General features: G+C 49.6%; 1 protein-coding gene across 7 annotated transcripts in view; it reads right to left on the reverse strand.

The window, feature by feature from the left end:
• Nucleotides 1-25096, reverse strand: part of FBN3 (fibrillin 3) — a 166181-nt gene that overhangs the window by 66824 nt on the left and 74261 nt on the right. For 5 of the 7 annotated variants that reach the window (XM_053372340.1, XM_053372344.1, XM_053372343.1 and 2 more), the window contains 19 exons: nt 24800-24952; nt 22621-22818; nt 20171-20314; nt 19389-19508; nt 17387-17512; nt 16464-16586; nt 15478-15753; nt 14854-14907; nt 13590-13715; nt 12588-12713; nt 12243-12362; nt 9971-10108; nt 9782-9832; nt 7921-8046; nt 5673-5900; nt 4801-4926; nt 4020-4148; nt 1971-2096; nt 396-521 (listed from right to left, as the gene is read on the reverse strand). In XM_053372340.1, the coding sequence (XP_053228315.1) occupies nt 396-521; nt 1971-2096; nt 4020-4148; nt 4801-4926; nt 5673-5900; nt 7921-8046; nt 9782-9832; nt 9971-10108; nt 12243-12362; nt 12588-12713; nt 13590-13715; nt 14854-14907; nt 15478-15753; nt 16464-16586; nt 17387-17512; nt 19389-19508; nt 20171-20314; nt 22621-22818; nt 24800-24952 (2616 nt within the window). The remainder of the gene's footprint in view (nt 1-395; nt 522-1970; nt 2097-4019; nt 4149-4800; nt 4927-5672; nt 5901-7920; nt 8047-9781; nt 9833-9970; nt 10109-12242; nt 12363-12587; nt 12714-13589; nt 13716-14853; nt 14908-15477; nt 15754-16463; nt 16587-17386; nt 17513-19388; nt 19509-20170; nt 20315-22620; nt 22819-24799; nt 24953-25096) is intronic. The other 2 variants (XM_053372339.1, XM_053372342.1) reach the window with 2 other exon arrangements.

Here is a 25096-nt window from a genome sequence, read left to right on the forward strand (position 1 = left end):
CTGAAAACCCAGAAACAGAAATGCCTTCCTAAAGGTAAATCATAAAGACCAGGCATAGGCAAATTCTGGCCCTCCAGATGTTTGGGACTACAATTCCCACCATCCCTAGCTAACAGGACCAGTGGTCAGGGATGATGGGAATTGTAGTCCCAAACATCTGGAGCGCTGGCATTTGCCTATGCCTGATAAAGACAGTTCAGCTTCTATCCACATATGATCACCAGTTCCACGTTTCATTTTATTTTGCAAAACAAAACAAAAATTACAGGAGAGTATGATAGCACACACAAGGCCGCCCCTGTTCCTTGAGAAAGATTTGAATTGTCTCCTGCCAATATGCCCATCATTTAAGACCAAGCCTTGGAGTATCAGAGACGAGCGACCGGGAATCTCACCGACACAGCCTTGGCGGTCCGGCGTGGCCTGGAACCCGGAGTCGCACAGGCACTGGTAGGTCCCGATAACGTTGACGCAGCGTCCGTTGCGGCACAAATTGTCGCTAAGTGAGCATTCGTTGATATCTAAGGAGAAGGAAGAGAAGGTTCAAGGAAGGAATCGGACAGAAAAGAGGCAGTCTCATAACATTGCCGGGCAGATCTTACGAGGGCAGCTGGGCATGCGTGGACATAGAGTTGGAAGGGACGGCCAAGAGTCGTTAATACCCTGCAACGAAGGAATCTTTGGCCCAACGTGGGACGCGAACCCACAACCCTGAGATTAACAGTCTCCCTCTCCACTGACAGAGCTATCAACCACCTCCCCTAAATGTGGAGACTGGAAAGTTTTCATTGAAAGAGGGGATTGTGTTTTCTGAAACTGGGAATATGGCCTTCCAGGAGGCAGGCAGGACTCCATGAATGGGGCAACTGTGCCCCTGAAGGACCAGGTGCGCAGCCTGGGAGTCATTTTGGACTCTCAGCTGTCCATGGAGGCGCAGGTCAATTCTGCGTCCAGGGCAGCTGTCTACCAGCTCTGTCTGGTACGCAGGATGAGACCCTACCTGCCCGCGGACTGTCTCTCCAGAGTGGTGCATGCTCTGGTTATCTCCTGCCTGGACTACTGCCACGCGCTCTACATGGGGCTACCTTTGAAGGTGACCCGGAAACTACAACTAATCCAGAATGCGGCAGCTAGACTGGGGACTGGGAACCACCACTGGGACCATATAACACCTGTCCTGACCTACATTGGCTCCCAGTACGTTTCCAAGCACCATTCAAAGTGTTGGTGCTGACCTTTAAAGCCCTAAATGGCCTTGGCCCAGTATCCCTGAAGGAGCGTCTCCATCCCCATCGTCCAGCCCGAACACTGAGGTCCATCTCCGAGGGTCTTTTGGTGGTTCCCTCACTGAGAGAAGTGAAACTACAGGGAACCAGGCAGAGGGCCTTCTCGGTAGTGGCGCCCACCCAGTGGAATGCCCTTCCGTCAGATGTCAAGGAAATTAAACAACTATCTGACTTTTAGAAGACATCAGAAGGCATCTCTGTTTAGGGAAATTTTTCATGCTTGATGTCTTATCGCTTTATTATTGTTATCATTCTGTTAACTCCCTGGAAGACTCCCTGGAAAAGACCCTGATGTTGGGAAAGATGGAGGGCACAAGGAGAAGGGGACGACAGAGGACGAGATGGTGGGACAGTGTTCTCGAAGCTACCAGCATGAGTTTGACCAAACTGCGGGAGGCAGTGGAAGACAGGAGTGCCTGGTGTGCTCTGTTCCAGGGGGTCACGAAGAGTCGGATGTGAATAATCGACTAAACAACAACAAACATTGTGTTGGGAGCCGCCCAGAGTGGCTGGGGAAACTCAGTCAGATGGGCAGGGTATAAATAATAAATTATTATTGATGTTGTTGTTATTGAGCTCCAGCCACCATCAGCCTCAATCACGGATTATGGCCATAGGTTAAGGAGGATGTTCTAAGAAGGAATTGAGTTTTGGGGTCCAGGAGCTCCCGATTGGTGAACTTACCTACACAGGCATTGCCCTCTGAGGTGAGCTCGTGCCCCGGGGGGCAAAGGCACTCGAAGCTGCCATCGGTGTTGACGCAGACCCCTCCTCGACACAGCAGAGGGTCCCTCTCACATTCGTCGATGTCTGAAAAGAAGGAAGAAGGAAAAAAGACCCAGAAGTTCAGCGCGCCGAATGGCTCTAAACGCATCGCCTTGTGGTTTTCAACCTCTTTTGAGTCCACGGCTCCCTTTGAAGGAATGGGTTTCTGTGCAGTCAGTTTGAAACAGGACCCAACCCCCCCTTCTCTTCTTTCTCCAAGAGAGCATTTCTAAAATGCATTAAGTTGAGCTGTTGAGCAAATGCATAACAAGAACACAGCTGTATAAACAAAGCTCTCTCCTTTATCAGTCACGGCAATGGACGGCCTTGGCTGTTCCAGTGGAGTAGGGATGGCACTTCTAGGTCTTATCTGACCACACTCTGACACACAGACCTAGTCTAGGAACAGCGCCAGAGTGTGTTCTTGGAGTTGGTGACCTCTTGCTCCAAGATAAGAGTAGGAACAGGAATACAGGAAGGAAAACTCTTTTATGGTTAAAAGTACCGGAGCAAGAACATTTGTGATGTCAACTTACTTGTATAAGCTGACGTGCTTAAATTCCTGGGGAAGGGGGGAGAGGGTGCCTGGAGGATATATATACTGCATGAAATCTCTCGTTTCTTTGGACTTGCTGTGGACTGACCACGCAAGTGCCTTTCTGCTGCTCCGGAGAGCAGAAATAAATAACTCTTTCTCTGAACCAACCTCGGTGTCATTTGACTTCCTTCCTCCCGTCCAGGAGCAACACAGAGCCCACCAATCGGTAAAGTCTAATAAGGCTACACCTTGACCAACCGTGGTCTTTCTACAGCTCCCCTGTGGGAGCATTACAGAATACGCAGGATTTCCCCACCCCGGTTTCTCTAGCCCTCTTTGTAAAACGAAGCAGCTGTTGGTTACTGAAGCTGGGCAGGGTTTATGGTTTTTCTTCCTGCCCTCTGCCCGCCTCCCAGGGCTGGCGCAACATTCAGGGCTGAATCTCAGCGCCCACAACCTCCTCCTTGTCTGCTCTCCAGCAGCTGCCACAAGCTGCCTGGGGTAAAACAGCAAAGACGTGATGAAGAGAGCACAGCAGAGGTTATATTTTCTGAGAATCCTCCGGAAAAATAATCTCTGTTGATGGCATTTTACCATTGTACTGTGGAGAGTGTATTAACTTGTGGTCTGTGTGTGTGGTTTGGGAGCTGCACGGTCAGGGGAAAAACAACGCTGACCAAGGTTGTAAAGACTGCAGAGAGAATAACTGGGTGCACTCTTCCCACCTTGGATCAAATCTACGCTTCCAGGTGCCATAAGAAAGCTGCAGAGATAGCGCAGGACAGTGCGCACCCCGGAAATGATCTCCTTCATCTTCTGCCTTCTGGAAGAAGGTAAAGGTAAAGGGACCCCTGACCATTAGGTCCAGTCTTGGCCGACTCTGGGGTTGCGGCGCTCATCTCGCTTTATTGGCCAAGGGAGCCGGCGTACAACTTCCAGGTCATGTGGCCAGCAGGACTAAGCAGCTTCTGGCGACCCAGAGCAGCGCACGGAAACGCCGTTTACCTTCCCACCGGAGCGGTATCTATTTATCTACTTGCACTTTGACGTGCTTTCGAACTGCTAGGTTGGCAGGAGCAGGGACCGAGCAATGGGAGCTCACCCCGTAGCGGAGATTCGAATCACTGACCTTCTGATCGGCAAGTCCTAGGCTCTGTAGTTTAACCCACAGCACCACCTGCGTCCCTCACTGTAAATAGTTTGCACCAAAAAACCCCTGTAAAACACAGGTTTGGAGTCCTGCCTGGTTACTCTCAAGCAACCGCAACAGCCATCTGACAGCATTGTATCGTAAGGGAGGAGGCCAGCAGCGGCGGACGTGGAGAGGCAACGGGATGCTCCCTCGTGGCCGCTGTTTCGTACGAGCATCGCCTCCTCCTGAGCTCCAGATAAAACACCTTTGGCACACCCCTTTCCCAAATCCGCCTTACCCATGCAGTTCTTCATCATCATGAACCCGCTCTCGTAGCCCTCAAAGCATTCGCACTCAAAGCTGCCGGGAGTGTTGACGCAGGAGCCGTGGCCGCACAGGTCGGGCGAGATCCGGCACTCATCGATATCTGCGAGGGGCGGAATAGAGGTTCAGGTCACCGCCCGTGGGCACAGCGAGTCTCTCCGGAGGGTCGCCCCACCCGAGAGCGGGACTGGCTTCTGAGAAGGGCGTTTACGCTGGCCCGCTTACCATAGCTGTCAACTTACAGGTTTGAAAATAAGGGACCAGCAGCCTCGAAAATAAGGGATCAGCAGCCAAAATAAGGGATTTTCCCAGCACAGCTAGGTTCGACTTCTGAGCCCCTCCGAGCCAAAGGCAGAAAGCCCAGCCAGCAGCCAAACGAAGCCTCAAGCGGTGGTTTCCACAGCGCAGCAACCCGGCAAAGGGGATGCAGCAAGGAAAACCACCGTCACCTCTCCGCTGGGAAGCGCTGAGCAAAGGCAAGTCCCCAGGCAAGGCGGCCGATTTGATCAGCACAAGGCATGCAAGCTCCACCCCCCAGTGATTCTTAGACTCCTTATTGGGTGAGCAACGCAGCCAAGAAACACAGTTGGAGCCTCCCTCCTCCCTGGCCGGCAGGGAGGGAGGGAGAGGAGCTGCTTCCTTTGAAACCCAGGAAATTGAAGGGACGTCATCAATAAGGGACAGCAGCAGGACACAGCGCTGGGATAAGGGACTTTCCCACCAAATAAGGGACGGTTGACAGCTATTCCGCTTACCTGTACAGTTTCTCTCCTCAGCGTCCAGGGCAAAGCCGTTGCCGCAGAGACACCGGAAGCTGCCAATGGTGTTGCGGCAGGTCCCGTGCGTGCAGAGGCCGGAGAATACCTTGCACTCGTTCACATCTAGAGGGTGGAAAAGGAGACCAGTTAGGAAAGGCTCTTGTTGCAGTCTGCCGAGAAGTTGATTAGTGGCAGAAGTGGGAACCTAAGGCCCAGCTCTCATCATCCTTGACCGCTGGAAGATGAACGGATCTCAGAAACATCTCCAGGGCCACAGGTTCCCCAGCCTTGTGTTAAAGATAAAGGGACCCCTGACCATTAAGTCCAGTCGTGGCCGACTCTGGGGTTGCGGCGCTCATCTCGCTTTACTGGCCGAGGGAGCCGGCGTACAGCTTCCTGGTCATGTGGCCAGCATGACTAAGCCGCTTCTGGCGAACCAGAGCAGCACACGGAAACGCCGTTTACCTTCCCGCCGGAGCGGTACCTATTTATCTACTTGCACTTTGATGTGCTTTTGAACTGCTAGATTGGCAGGAGCTGGGACAGAGGAACGAGAGCTCACCCCGTCGCGGGGATTCAAACCGCTGACCTTCTGATCGGCAAGTCCTAGGCTCTGTGGTTTAACCCACAGCGCCAACCCGCATCCCAGGGTATTTGGTGGTAAATCCATCCACTAGGTATTCAAATTCAACTATCTGGGAATTACATTCCATCAGAGGCTTCTCTGGTGCAACGGCAATGAATGCCAGTAAGTTGTCTATAGACTTGTCTATTTGGGGACCATCTGCCCAGGTGTTCCAGACTGTGATTTGTCCCCCTCCTCTGCGCTCCTGAGGACGATGGTCTCCATCACACACACCCCAACCCACCTTTGTAAAAAGGCCGTCCAGATAAGACATCTCCCCGATTGGCAAAGCCAGGTCCTCTTGGGCAAATGGCCTTGTATTCAGTGGAGCCCGGCTTGGGGCACTCCTCGCAGTCAAAACCCCAAGCCGCACCGACCGAACAGCAGCAAAGGTCGATGCGGTATTTCCCCGGCAGCGGCGCCGTGCATTCGTCTTCGGCCCACTTCATGTAGCATTGCTCCAGTCGCACGTCTGGGGGAGGAAAGGTGAAGGTCAGCGGGGGATAGCAAGGAAGACGCCATCTTGAATGTAGCGCTAGCGGCCGATGGCTGCGTGCCACGCTAATCGGAGCCCGAGCAGAGCCATCAAAATTAAGGGACATGGCTGGCGGAGGTCTGCTGGTCTACTCTGAGTAGAATTTAGCTGGGTGCAACCCTGGGAATGGGCTCCTCTTGAGAAGATTAAGGGAAACATTGATTGATTGATTGATTGATTGATTTGACCTAACAAAATTCATATGCTGCTTAAAACGATAAATGAAACCTCTAAGAGGTTCTCTCTCTCTACACACACACACACACACAAACGTGAAAATCCAGGCACAGCAGTTGTTGAGTTTTGGGGGTTTTTTTGCAAAGTTGCCGAGCTTTTTAAAAGTTGATAGAAGGCAGAGGGCCTTCTCGGTGGTGGCGCCCGCCCTATGGAACGCCCTCCCATCAGGTGTCAAGGGAATAAACAACTATATCTGACTTTCAGAAGACACCTGAAGGCAGTCCTATTTAGGAAAGTTTTTAAAGGTTTTTTTAAAAAATCATGTTTTTAATATTCTGTTGGGAGCCTCCCAGAGTGGCTGGCAAACCCAGCCAGATGGGCGGGGTATAAATAATAAATTATTAGTACAGTGAGTGATACCTCGGGTTACAGACGCTTCAGGTTACAGACTCCGCTAACCCAGAAATAGTACCTTGGGTTAAGAACTTTGCTTCAGGATGAGAACATAAATTGTGCTCCGGCGGCGCGGCGGCAGCGGGAGGCCCCATTAGCTAAAGTGGTGCTTCAGGTTAAGAACAGTTTCAGGTTAAGAACGGACCTCCGGAACGAATTAAGTACTTAACCCGAGGTACTACTGTATTTATTTATACATACTCCGCTCATCTTAACCTTAGTTTAAGAACAGTTTCGGTTTCAGAACGGACTTCCGGAATGGATTAAGTTCGTAAACCCGAGGTACCACTGTAATGCAAAATGGATTAATCTGTTCCAGGCTTTTAAAAACAACCCTTAAAACAGCAATTTAACATGAATTTTACTATCTAAACGAGACCATTGAAAATGAAAGCAATAAACAATGTACTGCAGTCACACAATCAATCAATCAATCAATCAATCAATCAGTCAATCAGTCAATCAGCAGCCGAACTAGGTTCCACACAGTCACAAAAAAAAGAGCCACTAAAACAAAAACAATAAATGGAAAAAACAGACAGACACTCAAAATGGAAGTGTGGCACTCAAATCGGAAGCATAACACTCAAATCAGAAGTGTAACACTCAAAGCAGAGCACATTCGACTTCCGAAAAAGTTCGCAAACTGCCACACTCACTTCTGGGTTTGCAGTGTTTGGGTTCCAAGTTGTTTGAGTACCAAGGCGTTTGAGAACCAAGGTACCACTGTATAACTGAGCTGCCATCTGTCTGCTAAAGTAAGAGTTGAATGTCTACTGTTCCGTTATAGTAATAGCAATAGTTTATTATTTATACCCCGCCCTTCTGGCTGGGTTTCCCCAGCCACTCTGGGCGGCTCCCAACAGAATATTGAAGTACAATAATCTATTAAACATTAAAAGCTTCCCTAAACAGGGCTGCCTTCAGATGTCTTCTAGAACTCAGATAGTCGTTTATTTCCTTGACATCTGACGGGAGGGCATTCCACAAGGCGGGCGCCACCACCGAGAAGGCTCTCTGCCTGGTTCCCTGTTAACCTCACTTCTCGCAGGGAGGGAACCACCAGTAGGCCATTGGAGCTGGACCTCAGTGTCTGGGCAGGACGATGGGGGTGGATATGCTCCTTCAGGTATACTTGACCGAGGCTGTTTAGGGCTTTAAAGTGTTTCACTTTGCCTCCGTGTTTCACTTTGCCTCTGGCATAGGGGCTCCCCCCAAAATGTAGCAAGGTCCTTCCCGTAGAAGATGAGAAATAAGGATGTCATGGGAAACGCGAGAAAAGGGGAACCGGGAGCCTGCGTGGCTCATGCCTCTTCTACATCCTCACCAACGCACGTCCTGCCAGAGCCATCCAGCGTCAAGCCTTCGGGGCAATCGCAACGGAAGGACCCCACTGTGTTCACGCAGTGGCCGTTGGAACAGACCCCAGGGAAAACTTCGCATTCGTTCACATCTGGGGAGAGAAAAACATTGTGAGGGTTGTTGCAGGGTCTGTTAGTCAGCGGGTGGGGAATGGGAGGGGAGATTAGCAGCAAAGGGACGCGGGTGGCGCTGTGGGTTAAACCACAGAGCCTAGGACTTGCTGATCAGAAGGTCGGCGGTTCGAATCCCCACGACGGGGGGAGCTCCCGTTGCTCGGTCCCTGCTCCTGCCAACCTAGCAGTTCAAAAGCACGTACCGCTCTGGCAGGAAATAGGTACCGCTCTGGCAGGAAGGTAAACGGCGTTTCCATGCGCTGCTCTGGTTCGCCAGAAGCGGCTTAGTCCTGCTGGCCACATGACCCGGAAGCTGTACGCCGGCTCCCTCGGCCAGTAAAGCGAGATGAGCGCCGCAACCCCAGAGTCGGTCACGACTGGACCTAATGGTCAGGGGTCCCTTTACCTTTACCTATCCATTTTGGGGTCTAAGAAAAGGCACTTGCCACAAATCCTGAGCACAAAGCACAGGTGGGCTCTGCACCCTCAAAGCACAAAAACCCTCCTTTGGAAACACACAGTTCCTCCGAACACCCATTTCACAGATGGTAAAGTAAAGGACCCCTGGGAATGGCTCTCAACTTTTCCCTTTTCTTGCGAGGAATCCTATTCGGAATAAGGGAATTTCCCTTTAAAAAAGGGAAACGTTGACAGCTATGCCCCTGGGCCAAAGGCGACTATGGGCTTGCGGTGCTCATCTCACTTTCAGGCTGAGGGAGCCGGCGTTTGTCCACAGATAGCTTTTTCCGGGTCGTGTGGCCAGCAGGACTAAACTGCTTCTGGCACAACGGGACACCGTGACGGAAACCAGAGCGCACGGAAACGCTGTTTACCTTCCCGCTGCAGTGGTACCTATTTATCTACTTGCACTGGCGTGCTTTCTGTTAGGTTGGCAGGAGCTGGGACAGAGCAACAGGAGCTCACTCCATCGCAGGGATTCAAACCACTGACCTTTTGATCAGTAAGCCCAAGAGCATGGGTAGGCAAACTAAGGCCTGGGGGCCGGATCCGGCCCAATTGCCTTCTAAATCTGACTCACGGACGGTCTGGGAATCAGCGTGTTTTTACATGAGTAGAATGTGTCCTTTTATTTAAAACGCATCTCTGGGTTATTTGTGGAGCATAGGAATTCATTCATATATATTTTTCAAAATATAGTCCGGCCCCCCACAAGGTCTGGGGGACAGTGGACCGGCCCCCTGCTGAAAAAGTTTGCTGATCCCTGCCCTCTTGGTGGTTTAGAACACAGTGCCACCCGCGCCACCCGCAGATGGCAAAGTGGCAAGTCTAAATGAGAAATGACTTAACTAAGAGCAATTACCGTATTTTTCGCTCTATAAGATGCACTAGACCACAAGACGCACCTAGTTTTTGGAGGAGGAAAACAAGAAAAAAAAATATTCTGAATCTCAGAAGCCAGAACAGCAAGAGGGATCACTGCGCACCGAAAGCAGCAATCCCTCTTGCTGTTCTGGCTTCTGGGATAGCTGCGCAGCCTGCATTCGCTCCATAAGACGCACACACATTTCCCCTTACTTTTTAGGAGGGAAAAAGTGAGTCTTATAGAGCAAAAAATACGGTATGTTGCCCCTGAGCAGGGCAAATTCAAGGGAAGAGCTATCAAAGGCACAAGGACGCTTCTGTTTTGTGGGGAGGGGATTGGGGTTTCCTCGGTAGCCCCCCCAGGATACGAGCTTTCAGAGCACCCCATACCTTCGCAGGAGACCCCCTTCATCCTGGCATAACCCCTCGGACAGGCGGTGTCTGTAGCAAAAAAGAAAATGAGAGAGTAGCTGAGAACCGCGAGACTTTGCCAAACTCGGAGACCCAAAGGTGCTTTGGAGACCAAGACCCCTTGCACGCTGCAATTTGGCCAGTGCCAGAGTTCGGACAGACATTTACCAATCTCGCAGCGCTCGCAGGGACTGCCCCAGGCAGCGCCCAGGGTGGCGCAGCACTCAGACTTCAGCGTGGCACCATTGATGTTGACTTCGCAGCGGCCTTCCTGGATGTTCAGCCAACAAGTCCCTTTCATGCTGTCTAGGGGAGGAAAGCAGAATAACTGAGTCAGATGGGGTTTCTTGCTGTCGCTATGATAGATAGGTAGGTAGGTAGATGATAGATAGATATAGATCAGGGACAGCAAACTCCCAATAGCCTGCAATCTACTCACAGCATAAAAAAACCTGGCAGTGATCTACCCATTGTCGTATAAAGACTGGCAGTGATTTGCCCAAAGTTGTGGCGCTTTTTTTTAGTAAGCCAAAGTTGGGTCTTTTTTGCTTTTTTGTAAGAAGATCGCTGGGCCAGAGGTCAACAGGGATCTACCAGGAACACACTGTGATCTACCTGTTGGACATGCCTGATATAGCTGATAGACAGATAGATGAATAGACAGATGATAGATAGATATAGATGATAGATAGATTATAGATAGATAGATAGATAGATAGATAGATATAGATAGATGATAGATAGATAGATGATAGATAGATAGATGATTGATAGCTAGCTAGATAGCTAGATAGATGACAATAGATAGATGATGGATGATAGATAGATATATAGAGAGAGACAGACAGACAGACAGATAGATAGATGATGATAGATAGATAGATGATAGATAGATAGATAGATAGATAGATAGATAGATAGATGATAGATAGATAGATAGATAGATAGATAGATGATAGATAGATAGATAGATAGATAGATGACAATAGATAGATGATGGATGATGATAGATAGATAGATAGATAGATAGATAGATAGATAGCTATAGATAGATATAGATAGATAGATAGATAGATAGATAGATGATAGATAGATAGATAGATAGATGATAGATAGATATAGATAGATAGACAGACAGACAGACAGACAGACAGATGACAATAGATAGATGATGGATAGATGATAGATAGATAGATGATAGATAGATATAGATAGATGATAGATAGATAGATGATAGATAGATATAGATAGATAGATGATAGATGATAGATAGACGATAGATAGATAGATAGATAGATGATAGATAGATAGATAGATGATAGATAGACAGATTGCATTTTACAACTATATATATATTACATTTCAGTGTGAATTTCCTTTGCGCTCTATGTAGGGCTAACTTTGAAGGTGACCCGGAAACTCTTTTGTCGTGTTTTTAATAGTCTGTTGGGAAACCCAGCCAAATGAGCGGGGTATGTGTAAATAAATAAATAAGTAAATAAATGTAATAATAATAATAATAATAATAATAATAACAACAACAACAACAACAACAACAACAATAATTATTTTGTATTTCACTATAATATTTATTCTTTGCATTTCAGTGTGAATTTCCTCATTATAATGCATTTTTTTGCTATTCTTTTTCTTCCTATTTGTTTTTTGTTTTTTTTGCATTTCCGTGTGTATCCCTCCCACTTTAAGGAATTTAAGGACATATAAGAGGATTTGAACAGAAGCAGAACAGAAACATCATGGAAGTAAAGATAGGAAATAGAAAAGCAAAGGGCATATCACATTGAAACTGAATTGAATTTGTTAAACAGTATGAAAATCGATTTCCAACAATACAAGACACGACTCTACACATGGACATCACCAGATGGGCAGTATTGAAATCAGATTGATTATATTCTCTGCAGCCAAAGATGGAGAAGCTCTATACAGTCAGCAAAAACAAGACCTGGAGCTGACTGTGGCTCAGATCATCAGCTTCTTACAGCAAAAGGCTGATCGCCGAAGAATGGATGCTTTTGAATTCTGGCGCTGGAGGAGACTCTTGAGAGTCCCATGGACTGCAAGAAGATCAAACCTCTCCATTCTGAAGGAAATCAGCCCTGAGTGCTCACTGGAAGGACAGATCCTGAAGCTGAGGCTCCAAGACTTTGGCCACCTCATGAGAAGAGAAGACTCCCTGGAAAAGATGTTGGGAACGATGGAGGGCACAAGGAGAAGGGGACGACAGAGGACGAGATGGCGGGACAGTGTTCTCGAAGCTACCAGCATGAGTTGGACCAAACTGCGGGAGGCAGTGGAAGACAGGAGTGCCTGGCGTGCTCTGGTCCAGGGGGTCACGAAGAGGCGGACATGACTAAACGACTAAACAACAAAAATGAAAATTGATTTAAAACATTATGAAAAAAGAGAGGCTCTTTACCAACACAGATGGTGCCGCTGGAATCCAGCTTGCTTCCTGGGGAGCACTCGCAGGCGAAAGAGCCGGCGTTATTCCTGCATATTCCGTTGATGCATGGGTTCGAGGTGCACTCGTTGATATCTGGAAGGAGAGAAACTTGCTGAAGTTATCCCACACAGAATCTTACGCTGATCTGTGTCGCCTCTCCCTCGTGGGAAGCCACGGGACGCTCGCCAACATCCCAACTTCTCGAACGACAGGCAAAGGTGCCAGCTTGGCTGGTGCTAAAACTTTAATTAAAGAGCCAGTTTCGCCGGCAACAGAGATCCGCTCCCTTTCTTGCCGGCACTGTGCCCGAACACTTACCCTCGCAGGTGTCCGTCTCCGTCCGGAAGACAAACCCTTTGGGGCAGCTGCAGCTGTAACTCCCTGGGGTGTTACGGCAAAGGCCGTTGTCGCACAGCAGCCGGTTGACGGCACACTCGTCCACATCTGGAAAGACAGTCGCATGAGTGTGAGCTGCGCATGGAGGCCGGCCGGGTTACAGCACCCAGCACCGGATTTCGGTTTGATGAGGCCCTAAGCTACTGAAGGTAATGGGGCCCTTTATATGTCCAGCTGTCCTTTGTCAACAACAAATTGTCGCTGTTTTTTGTGCTGAATATATGCTATATGGTAATTGATGGACCTGATAGGTATCTCAAGCCATTTCCCCATGTTGCCATGCAACCAGTCCATGCAGAATGTAGGCACCCAATATATAGGTAAAGGGTAAAGGGACCCCTGACCATTAGGTCCAGTCGTGGCCGACTCTGGGGTTGCGGCGCTCATCTTCCTTTAATGGCCGAGGGAGCCGGCGTACAGCTTCCGGGTCATGTGGCCAGCAGGGCTAAACCGCTTCTGGCGAACCAGAGCAGTGCACGGAAATGCCATTTACCTTCCCGCCAGAGTGGTACCTATTTATCTACTTGCACTTTGATGTGCTTTTGAACTGCTAGGTTGGCAGGAGCGGGGACCGAGCAATGGGAGCTCACCCCATCGCGGGGATTCAAACCGCCGACCTTCTGATCAGCAAGCCCTAGGCTCTGTGGTTTAACCCACAGCGCCACCCGCGTATAGAAGGGACCCACCCTATATATAGAAAGGAGCAAACCAGGGATGTTTTAGGGAGCAGGCGGGGCCCTGGACTTACATCCTAGGAGCCTACACAACACAAAACATTGTTGCTGTATGAACTAGCTCCACAGTGGTTCCATTTCACAGCTTTAACTGCTCATGCCACAGGCTTGTCTGCGCATGTGTGTCAAGGTTGCGTCGATCTCTAGGCGGCCCTCCGAAGGCCCTCTATGACCCTGCGAAATCACTCACCCACACAGTTTTTGCCCGTGGGGTCTGACTCGTAGCCCAGGTTGCAGATGCAGCGATAACTCCCCCGTAGATTCTCGCACATCCCGTTCGGGCAGATGTCCGGGTTCAAAGCGCACTCGTTGATATCTGGAATCGAGAGGGGGGATTTGGGAATTAATAATACAGCGGACGGTCAGGTTGCGAACGTGATCTGTGCGGGAAGCACGATCGCAACCTGCAGCGTCCGCAACCCGCAGCGCCACGCCTGCGCACACGTGGGTTGCGATTTGGTGCTTCTGCACATGCGCAAAGTGCAATTTAGCACTTCTGCACATGCGCCAAAACCCAGAAGTAACCCGCTCCAGTACTTCTGGGTTTGGCGTGGTACGCAACCTGAAATCGCACAACCCGAAGTACAGTGGTACCTCAGGTTACATACTGTAAAGGGAATTGGGGGTTGCTTGTGCGTGAAGGGTGCTGCAGCTCTAGGCAACGTTGCCTGGCTAAACCTTTCCCTGGCTGGACAGCCCTTTCTCCATGGCTGTGTCAGTCGCTGGCAGAATCCGTCAGTGGGCGTTTTCTGAACTTCTTCCAGCATAAAAATTCTTTCACCCCAAGTCTCCGCCTAGCCTCTCTGCGCGGAAGTCTCTTGCGCAGAGTGGGCGTGCCCAACGGAGGTCCTGGGCTCTCCCCGCTGGTCTCTGTGGAAGAGTCTCGGAGCCCTCTCTCCGCAGTCTCCCCTTGCTTCCTGGTGTCCCTCCTATTTCCTTCCTCAAAGGAAGTTTGCTCTCTCTCCCTGCTGGTCCCTTCTCCTGCATCGTTAGGGAGCCTTACCTCCACTCTAGGCTCCGATGGCAGTTCCCTGACACATACACTTCAGGTTACATACACTTCAGGTTACATACACTTCAGGTTACAGACTCCGCTAACCCAGAAATAGTGCTTCAGGTTAAGAACTTTGCTTCAGGATGAGAACAGAAATCATGCTGCGGCGGCGCGGCAGCAGCAGGAGGCTCTGGAATGAATTAAGTACTTAACCTGAGGTACCACTGTATCTGTAACCCGAGGTCTGACTATAAGACCATATTTATGCGAATCAGAGCGAAAATGATCAATTACAGGAGGTCCAGTGCTTTCGTTCGCGGACTGAGTTGGGACCACGGATTTTAAGACTACGTCCCAATGAAACACCACTGGGACTGAGCTTCTGCAGAGGCCCCAGCCTTGCACAACCCCCCACAAGCTGCTGAAGGGTGGGGTGGGGGTCACTTCCCCCGAAACTTACCTCGCCCGTCAGCTGTGATGCCGATGCCACTGCTACAGAGCGCCTGGAATTCAGCTGCAAAAAACCCCACAAGTCTTTGTTAACTCAGCGATTCTAAGGCTTTTTACATTCGCGTGATTAAAGAGCCTCTGTATTCCATGGGCACTGAGAATGCTCAGACTAAGACACCCATTAGAAAAACAATTTACTTACTTTTCAGAGCCTAATCAATCAATGTCAATAATGGATTATGTTTGGATAACCAGCGAATTAACACCAGGAGTAACAAAATAGAAATACAACCAAAAATACTTTCGGATCATAATGCAATCAAGTGGGAGATAAAAGAAAGGGAGGAAAAAACCTTTCGATGGAGTTTAAATGAAAATTTATTAGATGACCGAAAAATAAAGGAGAAAGCGCAGAAGACGTTGATGGAATATTTTGTGATTAATAGTAATAAAGGAACAAAAATGAACGTGCGCCACCCGCGTCCCATCTTGAGACACCTTAGGGTAGTGATAAAGTGGGATATCAAATCCAAACTCCTTTCGTTGGACTTCTTATCTACTGCCATGGGGGCAAGGAGGAACCTGATTCTCAGAATCCTGACAGGTACGTACAGAGCGCTTTTTTCCAACTCACCTGAGTTCTTGGCCGGGCACGGCTGGCAAGGCTCCCCGAACCCGTGGTCCGGGTTGGCACAGCAGCACTCAGACTTGGTGACGGCGCCGGGGAAAGGCCTGGCACAGGTGCCCTTCTTGATGCCGCCATAGCAGGTGCTGCGGACGTGGGTGTCGACGCAGACCCGCCCGTCCACGCCGATGGCCAGGCCCCCCAGGCACTCGCAGCGGAAGGAACCCTCCGTGTTGATGCACCAGCCGTTCATGCAGATTCCAGGGGTCTCGCACTCGTCAATGTCTGCCAGGGAAAGGTAAAGGTAAAAGTATTCTGTTGAGAAACCCAGCCAGATGGGCAGGGTAGAAATTATTATTATTATTATTATTATTATTATTATTATTATTATTAGGCGCTGCCATGTGCCATTTTCAGCAGACAAATCCTGGCTACGTCTGGGAAATTCCAGATGTTTGTCAGCTATAGCTGATAGGCTATAGCTCCTCTGTTGACTAATAAGGCTGGTCTTAATAACTTTAATGTTGATATATATATCATGGATAGGCAAACTAAGGCCCGGGGGCTGGATCTGGCCCAATCGCCTTCTCAATCTGGCCCGCGGATGGTCCGGAAATCAGCGTCTTTTTACATGAGCAGAATGTGTCCTTTTATTTAAAATGCATCTCTGGGTTATTTGTGAGGCATAGCAATTTGTTCATTTCCGCCCCAAAAATACAGTCTGGCCCCCCACAAGGTCTGAGGGACAGTAGACTGGCCCCCTGCTGAAAAAGTTTGCTGACCCCTGATCTATATACTATGTCACACTGTGTATTGTGGGTCTACAGACCGCAATCAAGCCGTGTGTGGATTTAACAAACTGAGAAACCTCAGGAGAACCCCTGATCAGGGAGTTGTTGAAGGCCTCGTGGAGGGCAAAGACTTTGCTTGTGTTTGGATATTCAAACTCCCCCCCACTCGTGATCCCTGGTAAAGTTTTTCCGCCGTCTACCCACCGACACAATATCGCCCATTGGGAGCCAAGACAAAGCCCAGCTTGCAAATGCACTTGAAGCTCCCGTCCTCGTTGATGCACATCCCATTGAGGCACATGTTGGTGGTGGCGCATTCGTCGTGATCTGTGGGAGGGAGGGAGCAGGTCACCATGGAGATTTCTCTCTCCCCCCCCCCGTGGCCTCCCCTAGCGCCACTCGCTCAGGGAAGCCCCTTTCCAAGATGGGGGAACCTCCCTTCCCTTCGCTTCGCTTCGCTTCGCTTCGCTTCGCTTCGCTTCGCTTCGCTTCGCTCCGCTCCGCTCCCCTCCCCTTCCCTTCCCTTCCCTTCCCTTCCCTTCCCTTCCCTTCCTTCCTTCCTTCCTCTCGTTAGCTTCAGGTGACCCTGAAATTTTGGGTCCCCCTCCAAAGTGACGCCAAAGTTTTGTGCTGGCTTTGTGACGTCATGTGCTGCAAACCCCGTGTTTTGTGCGCCCCCCCCAAAAAAAACCCCTGAGTAATCGACACAGCAAACAGGGGTCAGGAGTTAACTGTCATCAGTTTGGTGGGGTCACAAGTTAGTGAAACTAATTTCTTTCTTGCTTTGTACCACTCCTTCCTTCCTTCCTTCCTTCCCTCCCTCCCTTTCTTTCTTTCCTTCCTTCCTCCTTTCTTTCTTTCTTTCTTTCTTTCTTTCTTTCTCTCCTTCCTTTTCCCTTCCCCTCACCTTTTCCTCCCTCGCTAGGTCTTCCCAGAGGCTTCAACTGATTGCTTTCCCCCCATCTACAGACCCATCCATTTTGGCCCTCTACTCCACCTTGTTTTCCCCTCACCCTTCCTCCTCCTCCTCCTCCTCTCTGGGCTCCCTTTGCCCTGAAGGAACCAGACTGAGGGCCTCGTATGCCCCACCCCTTACCCCCCCATGACAAAAAGGGCCTAATCCTTACCTGCACAGTTCTTCCCATCTGGAGTGATTTCAAAGCCAGCGTTGCAGATGCACTGGAAGCTGCCGTCGGTGTTGACACAACGGCCATTCCGGCACATCAGTCCGTTCATGATGCACTCGTCGATGTCTAGCGGGGAACCAAAAAGGCGTTAAGTCAGAACTGTCCATTTGCATTTCTTAGTACAGAAAGCATTGACCTGATGTGTAGAGATCTTTCCTGTTCTGATTAATTCAAGAGGGTTCTGGAAGGTTTCTTTCTACGTGAAAGAAACAGGCCGGAGGTTTCTGCTGTTTGGGTTATTCCTTCCAGGAAGTTGCATACAGCTGGTTTAAACGGGTTCTGCTATCTGTCTGTCAAGGTCATACTGACTATAATAGGCCAGAAGGAGCCTGGGTCTTACTTTGCCTTCTCCTCACTTTGTCCTGGTGTGGTGTTCTATATTCCATAATGTTAAAGTTGTAAGTCCTGCAACTGAAGAAGTGTGCATGCACACAAAAGTTCATACCAATAACTAACTTAGTTGGTCTCTAAGGTACTACTAAGGGATGAGGGTGGTGCTGTGGGTTAAACCACAGAGCCTAGGGCTTGCAGATCAGAAGGTCGGCGGTTCGAATCCCCGCGACGGGGTGAGCTCCCATTGTTTGGTCCCTGCTCCTGCCAACCTAGCAGTTCAAAAGCACGTCAAAGTGCAAGTAGATAAATAGGTACTGCTCTGGCAGGAAGGTAAACGGCGTTTCCGTGCGTTGCTCTGGTTCTCCAGAAGCGGCTTAGTCATGCTGGCCACATGACCCGAAAGCTGTACGCCGGCTCCCTCGGCCAGTAAAGCGAGATGAGCGCCGCAACCCCAGAGTTGGCCATGACTGGACCTAATGGTCAGGGGTCCCTTTACCTTTACCTTAAGGTGCTACTGGAAGGAATTTTTTAATTTTTTAATTTTATTTATTTATTTTGTTTTGTTTCGACTATGGCAGACCAACACGGCTACCTACCTGTAACTGGATTTTTATGGACTGCGCCAATCCTGAAAGTACTGGATTTGTGACCATTATGCTCATTTCGGGGCTGGTCTTGAGCTACCAGGCAGGCAATTTCAAAAGTCTATATAAGGGCTTGCACACCATTGTTTGGGGTTCTCCTCTCTCCTGCGTGTGATGAGCAGGGGACCCTGTTTCAACAGCTTCTTGAATAAAGATCAGGCTTACTAGCTGCTTTGCTTCTCAATATTCTCTGCCTGGCCTGCTGATTTATTGTCCACGGTTGTTCCGAAGCATCAACACTGTACCTATGTACAGAAACTGGGTTTGTACTGAGATTTAGGTTTAGATTTAGATTTAGATTTAGGATGTAGGTTTCTGTGTGTTGCCACAGTGCAGTGCTTTTGAGTCACAAGACTCTGTTTACATTCCAGACTGTTGGAAGTCTCACGGAAGACAGGAGACGGATGTGATGTTACTGGTTTCCTGTTCCTTTGTTGTTCAGTTGCTCTCTGCTCTCACAGAGAGAGCATGTATGTTTCTTTTCTGTCTGCGTAGTTAGGAATAAAATGCTCTTTAGCCATGTAGCTCAAACTTCTCGTCTCTTTCCTGTGCTGGATACTCTGCGGAATGGGGAATGTGCTTGGAGTCTTATCAAAGGCTCAGGTCGTTAATCATGTCAGAGGCGATTCCAGAGGACTCGACCGGAGGAGTCGCTCGGTCGAACGTAATTCCGACAGGCCTCTCTTAATTTCTCCTACCCATAGAAAACCTACTTAAAGACTCTATACGGGCTCTTGGGTACCCATAAGGGATAAAAGAGCAGTTTTTAAATTATAACTTGTTTTTATTATTGCTTGTTAGCTGCCCTGAGCCCAGCCTTGGCTGGGGAGGGCAGGGTATAAATAAAAATTATTATTATTATTATTATTATTATTATTATTATTATTACAATAACCACCAATCCAAAAGGAGGGAATTTTTGTATCAGTTCCCCAGTATGGCACCCAGCTTCTCCCCGAACTTACCAATGCAAGCTTGCTTGGTGGGGGTGCTCTGAAATCCCTCGTGACACTTGCAGTGGTACGAGCCGGGCGTGTTCACACAATCGCCGTGGAGGCAGGGGCTACTCGAACACTCGTCCATGTCTTGGCAAGGAAAGGTGGAGAGAGATACCAAGGGAAGATAAAAGACTGTTCATGTATGCAACAACCATAGCTGTCAAGTTACAGATTTGAAAATAAGGGACCAGCAGCCTCAAAAATAAGGGATTTTCCGGGCACAGGTATGTTCGACTTCTGAGCCCCTCCGAGCCAAAGGCAGAAAGCCCAGCCAGCAGCCAAATGAAGCCTCAAGTGGTGGTTCCCACAGCGCAGCAACCCGGCAAAGGGGATGCAGCAAGGAAAACCACCGTCACCTCTCCGCTGGGAAGTGCTGAGCAAAGGCGAGTCCCCAGGCAACGTGGCCGATTTGATTGGCACAAGACATGCAAGCTCCACCCCCCAGTCGTTCTTAGACTCCTTATTGGGTGAGCAACGCAGCCAAGCAACACAGTTGGAGCCTCCCTCCTCCCTAGCCGGCAGGGAGGGAGGGAGAGGAGCTGCTTCCTTTGAAACCCGGGAAATTTAAGGGACATCATCAATAAGGGACAGCAGCGGGACATGACGCTGGAATAAGGGACTTTCCCGCCAAATAAGGGACGGTTGACAGCTATGGCAACAATTGCGGCAAGAATTCTCTTAGCATGAGCTTTGCTCCGTCAGCCAAGGCTGCGCATGCATGCACCTCGTAGTCCCGCCCCCCAACTCACCAATGCATTCTCCCCGCATGTCCTGCTTGTAGCCCATGTTGCATTCGCAGCGGTAGCTGGATGGGGTGGGGATGCAGCGCCCGTTTAAGCACAGGTTGGTGAAATGCTTGCAGATGTCGATGGTCTGGTTGAGGGTGGCTGTTCCTGCAAAAAAACCAGGGGCGGTTACTGCTGCTGCTGTGAGCGGGGAAGAGTTGGGGGGCACCTGAGGGTCATCTAGCCTGACCCCCTCCAATGCAATGATCTTTTGCTCAACAGCTGTCCATGGAGGTGAAGGTCCATTCTGTGTCCACCAGCTCCATCTGGTACACAGGATGAGACCCTCCCTGCCTGTGGACTGTCTGGCCAGAGTGGTGCATGCTCTGGTTATCTCCCACTTGGACTACTGCCATGCGCTCTACGTGGGGCTACCTTTGAAGGTGATCCGGAAACTCCAACTAATCCAGAATGTGGAAGCTAGACATGTGACTGAGAGAGGCTGCTGAGACGACATAACACTGGTCTTGAAAGAACTACACTGGCTCCCAGGACGTTTCCAAGCACAATTCAAAGTGTTGGTGCTGACCTTTAAAGCCCTAAACAGCCTCGCTCCAGTATACCTGAAGGAGCGTCTCCACCCCCATCGTTCAGCCCGGACACTGAGGTCCAGCTCCGAGGGCCTTCTGGCAGTTCCCTCCGTGCGAGAAGCAAGGTTACAGGGAACCAGACAGAGGGCCTTCTTGGTGGTGGCGCCCGCCCTGTGGAACGCCCTCTCACCAGATGTCAAAAAGAACAACAACTACCAGACTTTTAGAAGACATCTGAAGGCAGCCCTGTTTAGGGAAGCTTTTAATGTTTAATAGGTTATTGTATTTTAATATTCTGTTTTGAGCCGCCCAGAGTGGCTGGGGAAACCCATCCAGATGGGCGGGGTATAAATAATAAACTCTTAGTATAACAGAACAGTAGGCGTTCAACTCTTACTTTAGCAGACAGACGGCAGCTCAGTTATACAGTGGTACCTTGGTTCTCAAAGGCCTTGGTACTCAAACCCGGCAAACCCGGAAGTAAGTGTGGCAGGAGCAGGGACCGAGCAACGGCAGCTCACCCCATCACAGGGATTCGAACCGCCGACCTTGCGATCAGCAAGTCCAAGGCTCTGTGGTTTAACCCACAGAGCCACCTGTGTCCCTCTGTTCTGTTCTGTTCTGTTCTTAGACCGAGGTAAAGTTCGCAAACCAGGACACTACTTAGAATCATAGAATCATAGAGTTGGAAGAGACCACAAGGGCTATCAAGTCCAACCCCCTGCCAAGCAGGAAACACCATCAGAGCACTCCTGACATATGGCTGTCAAGCCTCTGCTTAAAGACCTCCAAAGAAGGAGACTCCACCACACTCCTTGGCAGCAAATTCCACTGTCGAACAGCTCTTACTGTCAGGAAGTTCTTCCTAATGTTTAGGTGGAATCTTCTTTCTTGTAGTTTGGATCCATTGCTCCATGTCCGCTTCTCTGGAGCAGCAGAAAACAACCTTTCTCCCTCCTTTATGTGACATCCTTTTATATATTTGAACATGGCTATCATATCACCCCTTAGCCTCCTCTTCTCCAGGCTAAACATGCCCAGCTCCCTTAGCCGTTCCTCATAAGGCATCGTTTCCAGGCCTTTGACCATTTTGGTTGCCCCCCTCTGGACACGTTCCAGTTTGTCAGTGTCCTTCTTGAACTGTGGTGCCCAGAACTGGACACAGTACTCCAGGTGAGGTCTGACCAGAGCAGAATACAGTGGCACTATGACTTCCCTTGATCTAGATGCTATACTCCTATTGATGCAGCCCAGAATTGCATTGGCTTTTTTAGCTGCCGTGTCACACTGTTGGCTCATGTCTAGTTTGTGGTCAACCAAGACTCCTAGATCCTTTTCACATGTACTGCTCTCAAGCCAGGTGTCACCCATCTTGTATTTGTGCCTCTCATTTTTTTTGCCCAAGTGCAATACTTTACATTTCTCCCTGTTAAAATTCATCTTGTTTGTTTTGGCCCAGTTCTCTAATCTGTCAAGGTCGTTTTGAAGTGTGATCCTGTCCTCTGGGGTGTTAGCCACCCCTCCCAGTTTGGTGTCATCTGCAAATTTGATCAGGATGCCCTTGAGTCCATCCATACTTCCAGTTTTGCGGCGTTCATAAACCTAATCGTTCTTAGACCGGACTGTTCTTAAACTGAGGCACCACTGTATTTTCTATGGGAAAGCAGCGTGCCTTGGTTTTGGAACGCTTTGGTTTCAGAACAGACTTCCGGAACGGATTAAGTTTGAGAACCGAGGTACCACTGTACTGCTTTGCCTGGCGGAAAATCCCAGGTTAAATCTCCAGCATCTCTTGGGCTCAAAGTCCTGACTCGGCATAAGGCAGCCCTTTCCCTCTGAACCATGAGGTCTAGAAACCTGATGTTGCACATTTTTCTCACTTACCAATGCTTGAGCTTCCAGGGCCCATTCCAGGCAGTCCGGGGATCCCACCTTGTCCGTTTGCGCCATTTGGACCAAAGGCACCGGGACCACTAATTCCTGGCCCAACACCGTTGGGGCCAAAGCCAGGGACCCCGGGAAATGTTCCAGGGAAGCCCGGGACAACTGGGAGGCCTTCGATGCACAGCCGGCGATATTCATCTGGGGAGGACAAAGCAGAGAACCAAACCGTCATTTCCCGCTTAAGGTGGAAGGATAAAGCAGCTTCGTATAGACGTGTGGCAGCAACTACAGTCGTACCTTGGAATCCGTTCCAGAAGTCTGTTCGACTTCCAAAACGTTCGAAAACCAAAGCGCAGCTTCTGATTGGCTGCAGGAAGCTCCTGCAGCCAATCAGAAGCCCCGTCGGACATTCGGCTTCCAAAAGAACACCCAAAAACTGGAACAATCATTTCTGGGTTTCGATCGTTCGGGAGCCAAAGCCTTCGAGAACTAAGCTGTTCGAAAACCAAGTTACGACTGTAATTGGTGAAGCTACCGTATTTCTTGCTCTATAAGACTCACTTTTTCCCTCCTAAAAAGTAAGGGGAAATGTGTGCGCGTCTTATGGAGCGAACGCAGGCTGCGCAGCTATCCCAGAAGCCAGAACAGCAAGAGGGATTGCTGCTTTCACTGCGCAGCGATCCCTCTTGCTGTTCTGGCTTCTGAGATTCAGAATATATTTTTTTCTTGTTTTCCTCCTCCAAAAACTAGGTGCGTCTTGTGGTCTGGTGCATCTTATAGAGCGAAAAATACGGTAACAGCTAAAACCAGAAAAGCCAGATGATTATTGTTTGTGGAAGAACGGAAGCCTTTTTTTGGATTCCTTAAAGGAATACTATAGCACGGCGAATTCGTGAGCAGGATTTGAACCTCGAGCGACAGAAGGAACGAGAGCTTGTTGCATTGTTGGTGTGGGATAAGAGAGAGAAGAGAGGGTGCAGCAAAGGGGTCGAAATTAAAAATGGAAAACAGGCAGAATTTGCGGGGAAAGCGAGGCGAATATTCAGGCCAATACGGCACACCGTATTTTTCGCTCTATAAGACGCACCAGACCATAAGACGCACCTAGTTTTTGGAGGAGGAAAACAAGAAAAAAGATATTCTGAATCCCAGAAGCCAGAACAGCAAGAGGGATCCCTGCGCAGTGAAAGCAGCAATCCCTCTTGCTGTCCTGGCTTATGGGATAGCAGCGCGCAGCTTTTCATGGGCAGGGGGATGAAGGCTCCTCCTGCCCAGAAGCGGCTGCGAACGGCTAAAGTAAAAGGCTCCCCTAAGAGCTGTGCTCCTTTAAAAGAGTGTGTGGAGCGTGTGTGCGGGGAAAAGCCCCCACACGCTCCACGCGGCTCTTTAAAGGGAGCGCTGAGCAGAGCCTCCCGCCTGCATTTGCTCCATAAGATGCACACACATTTCCCCTTACTTTTTAGGAGGGGAAAAGTGCATCTTGTTGTTGTTGTTTAGTCGTGTCCGACTCTTCGTGACCCCCTGGACCAGAGCACGCCAGGCACTCCTGTCTTCCACTGCCTCCCGCAGTTTGGTCAGACTCATGCTGGTAGCTTCGAGAACACTGTCCCACCATCTCGTCCTCCATCGTCCCCTTCTCCTTGTGCCCTCCATCTTTCCCAGCATCAGGGTCTTTTCCAGGGAGTCTTCTCTTCTCATGAGGTGGCCAAAGTCTTGTCCTTCAGGACCTGTCCTTCCAGTGAGCACTCAGGGCTGATTTCCTTCAGAATGGAGAGGTTTGATCTTCTTGCAGTCCATGGGACTCTCAAGAGTCTCCTCCAGCACCAGAATTCAAAAGCATCAATTCTTCGGCGATCAGCCTTCTTTATGGTCCAGTTCTCACTTCCATACATCACTACTGGGAAAACCATAGCTTTTACTATACGGACCTTTGTTGGCAAGGTGATGTCTCTACTTTTTAAGATGTCATTGCTTTTCTCCCAAGAAGCAGGTGTCTTTTAATTCCGTGGCTGCTGTCACCAAAGTGCGTCTTATAGAGCGAAAAACACGGTATATACAGACAGCTTTCTTCCATAAGTGTATCACTCACTTTCCAGAATATTGTTGTCATGCGGCCCAGCCAATGTTGCCAGATCAAGGCCTGCTGGCATTGCTAACCCCACCCCTAGCGCTCACTCACCTGACCCTCTCACAGGGCACATTTCTGGAGTTTGACCGATGGCCCAGCATCTCCCGGAATCACAGCAGCACTGCATTTTCGTGTATTGCCCGGGTAGCTCGCCAGCACACCGACCGCCGATGAGTGCTGAGAAGCAAGTACCGATTCGCTGGTCTGGAACGAGAAGCGGGAGAAAGAAGAAGAAGAAGAGTTTGGATTTGATATCCCGCTTTATCACTACCCGAAGGAGTCTCAAAGCGGCTAACATTCTCCTTTCCCTTCCTCCCCCACAACAAACACTCTGTGAGGTGAGTGGGG

This window comes from Podarcis raffonei, chromosome 18 (genome assembly GCF_027172205.1).
Source record: "Podarcis raffonei isolate rPodRaf1 chromosome 18, rPodRaf1.pri, whole genome shotgun sequence".
Lineage (NCBI taxonomy): Eukaryota > Metazoa > Chordata > Lepidosauria > Squamata > Lacertidae > Podarcis > Podarcis raffonei.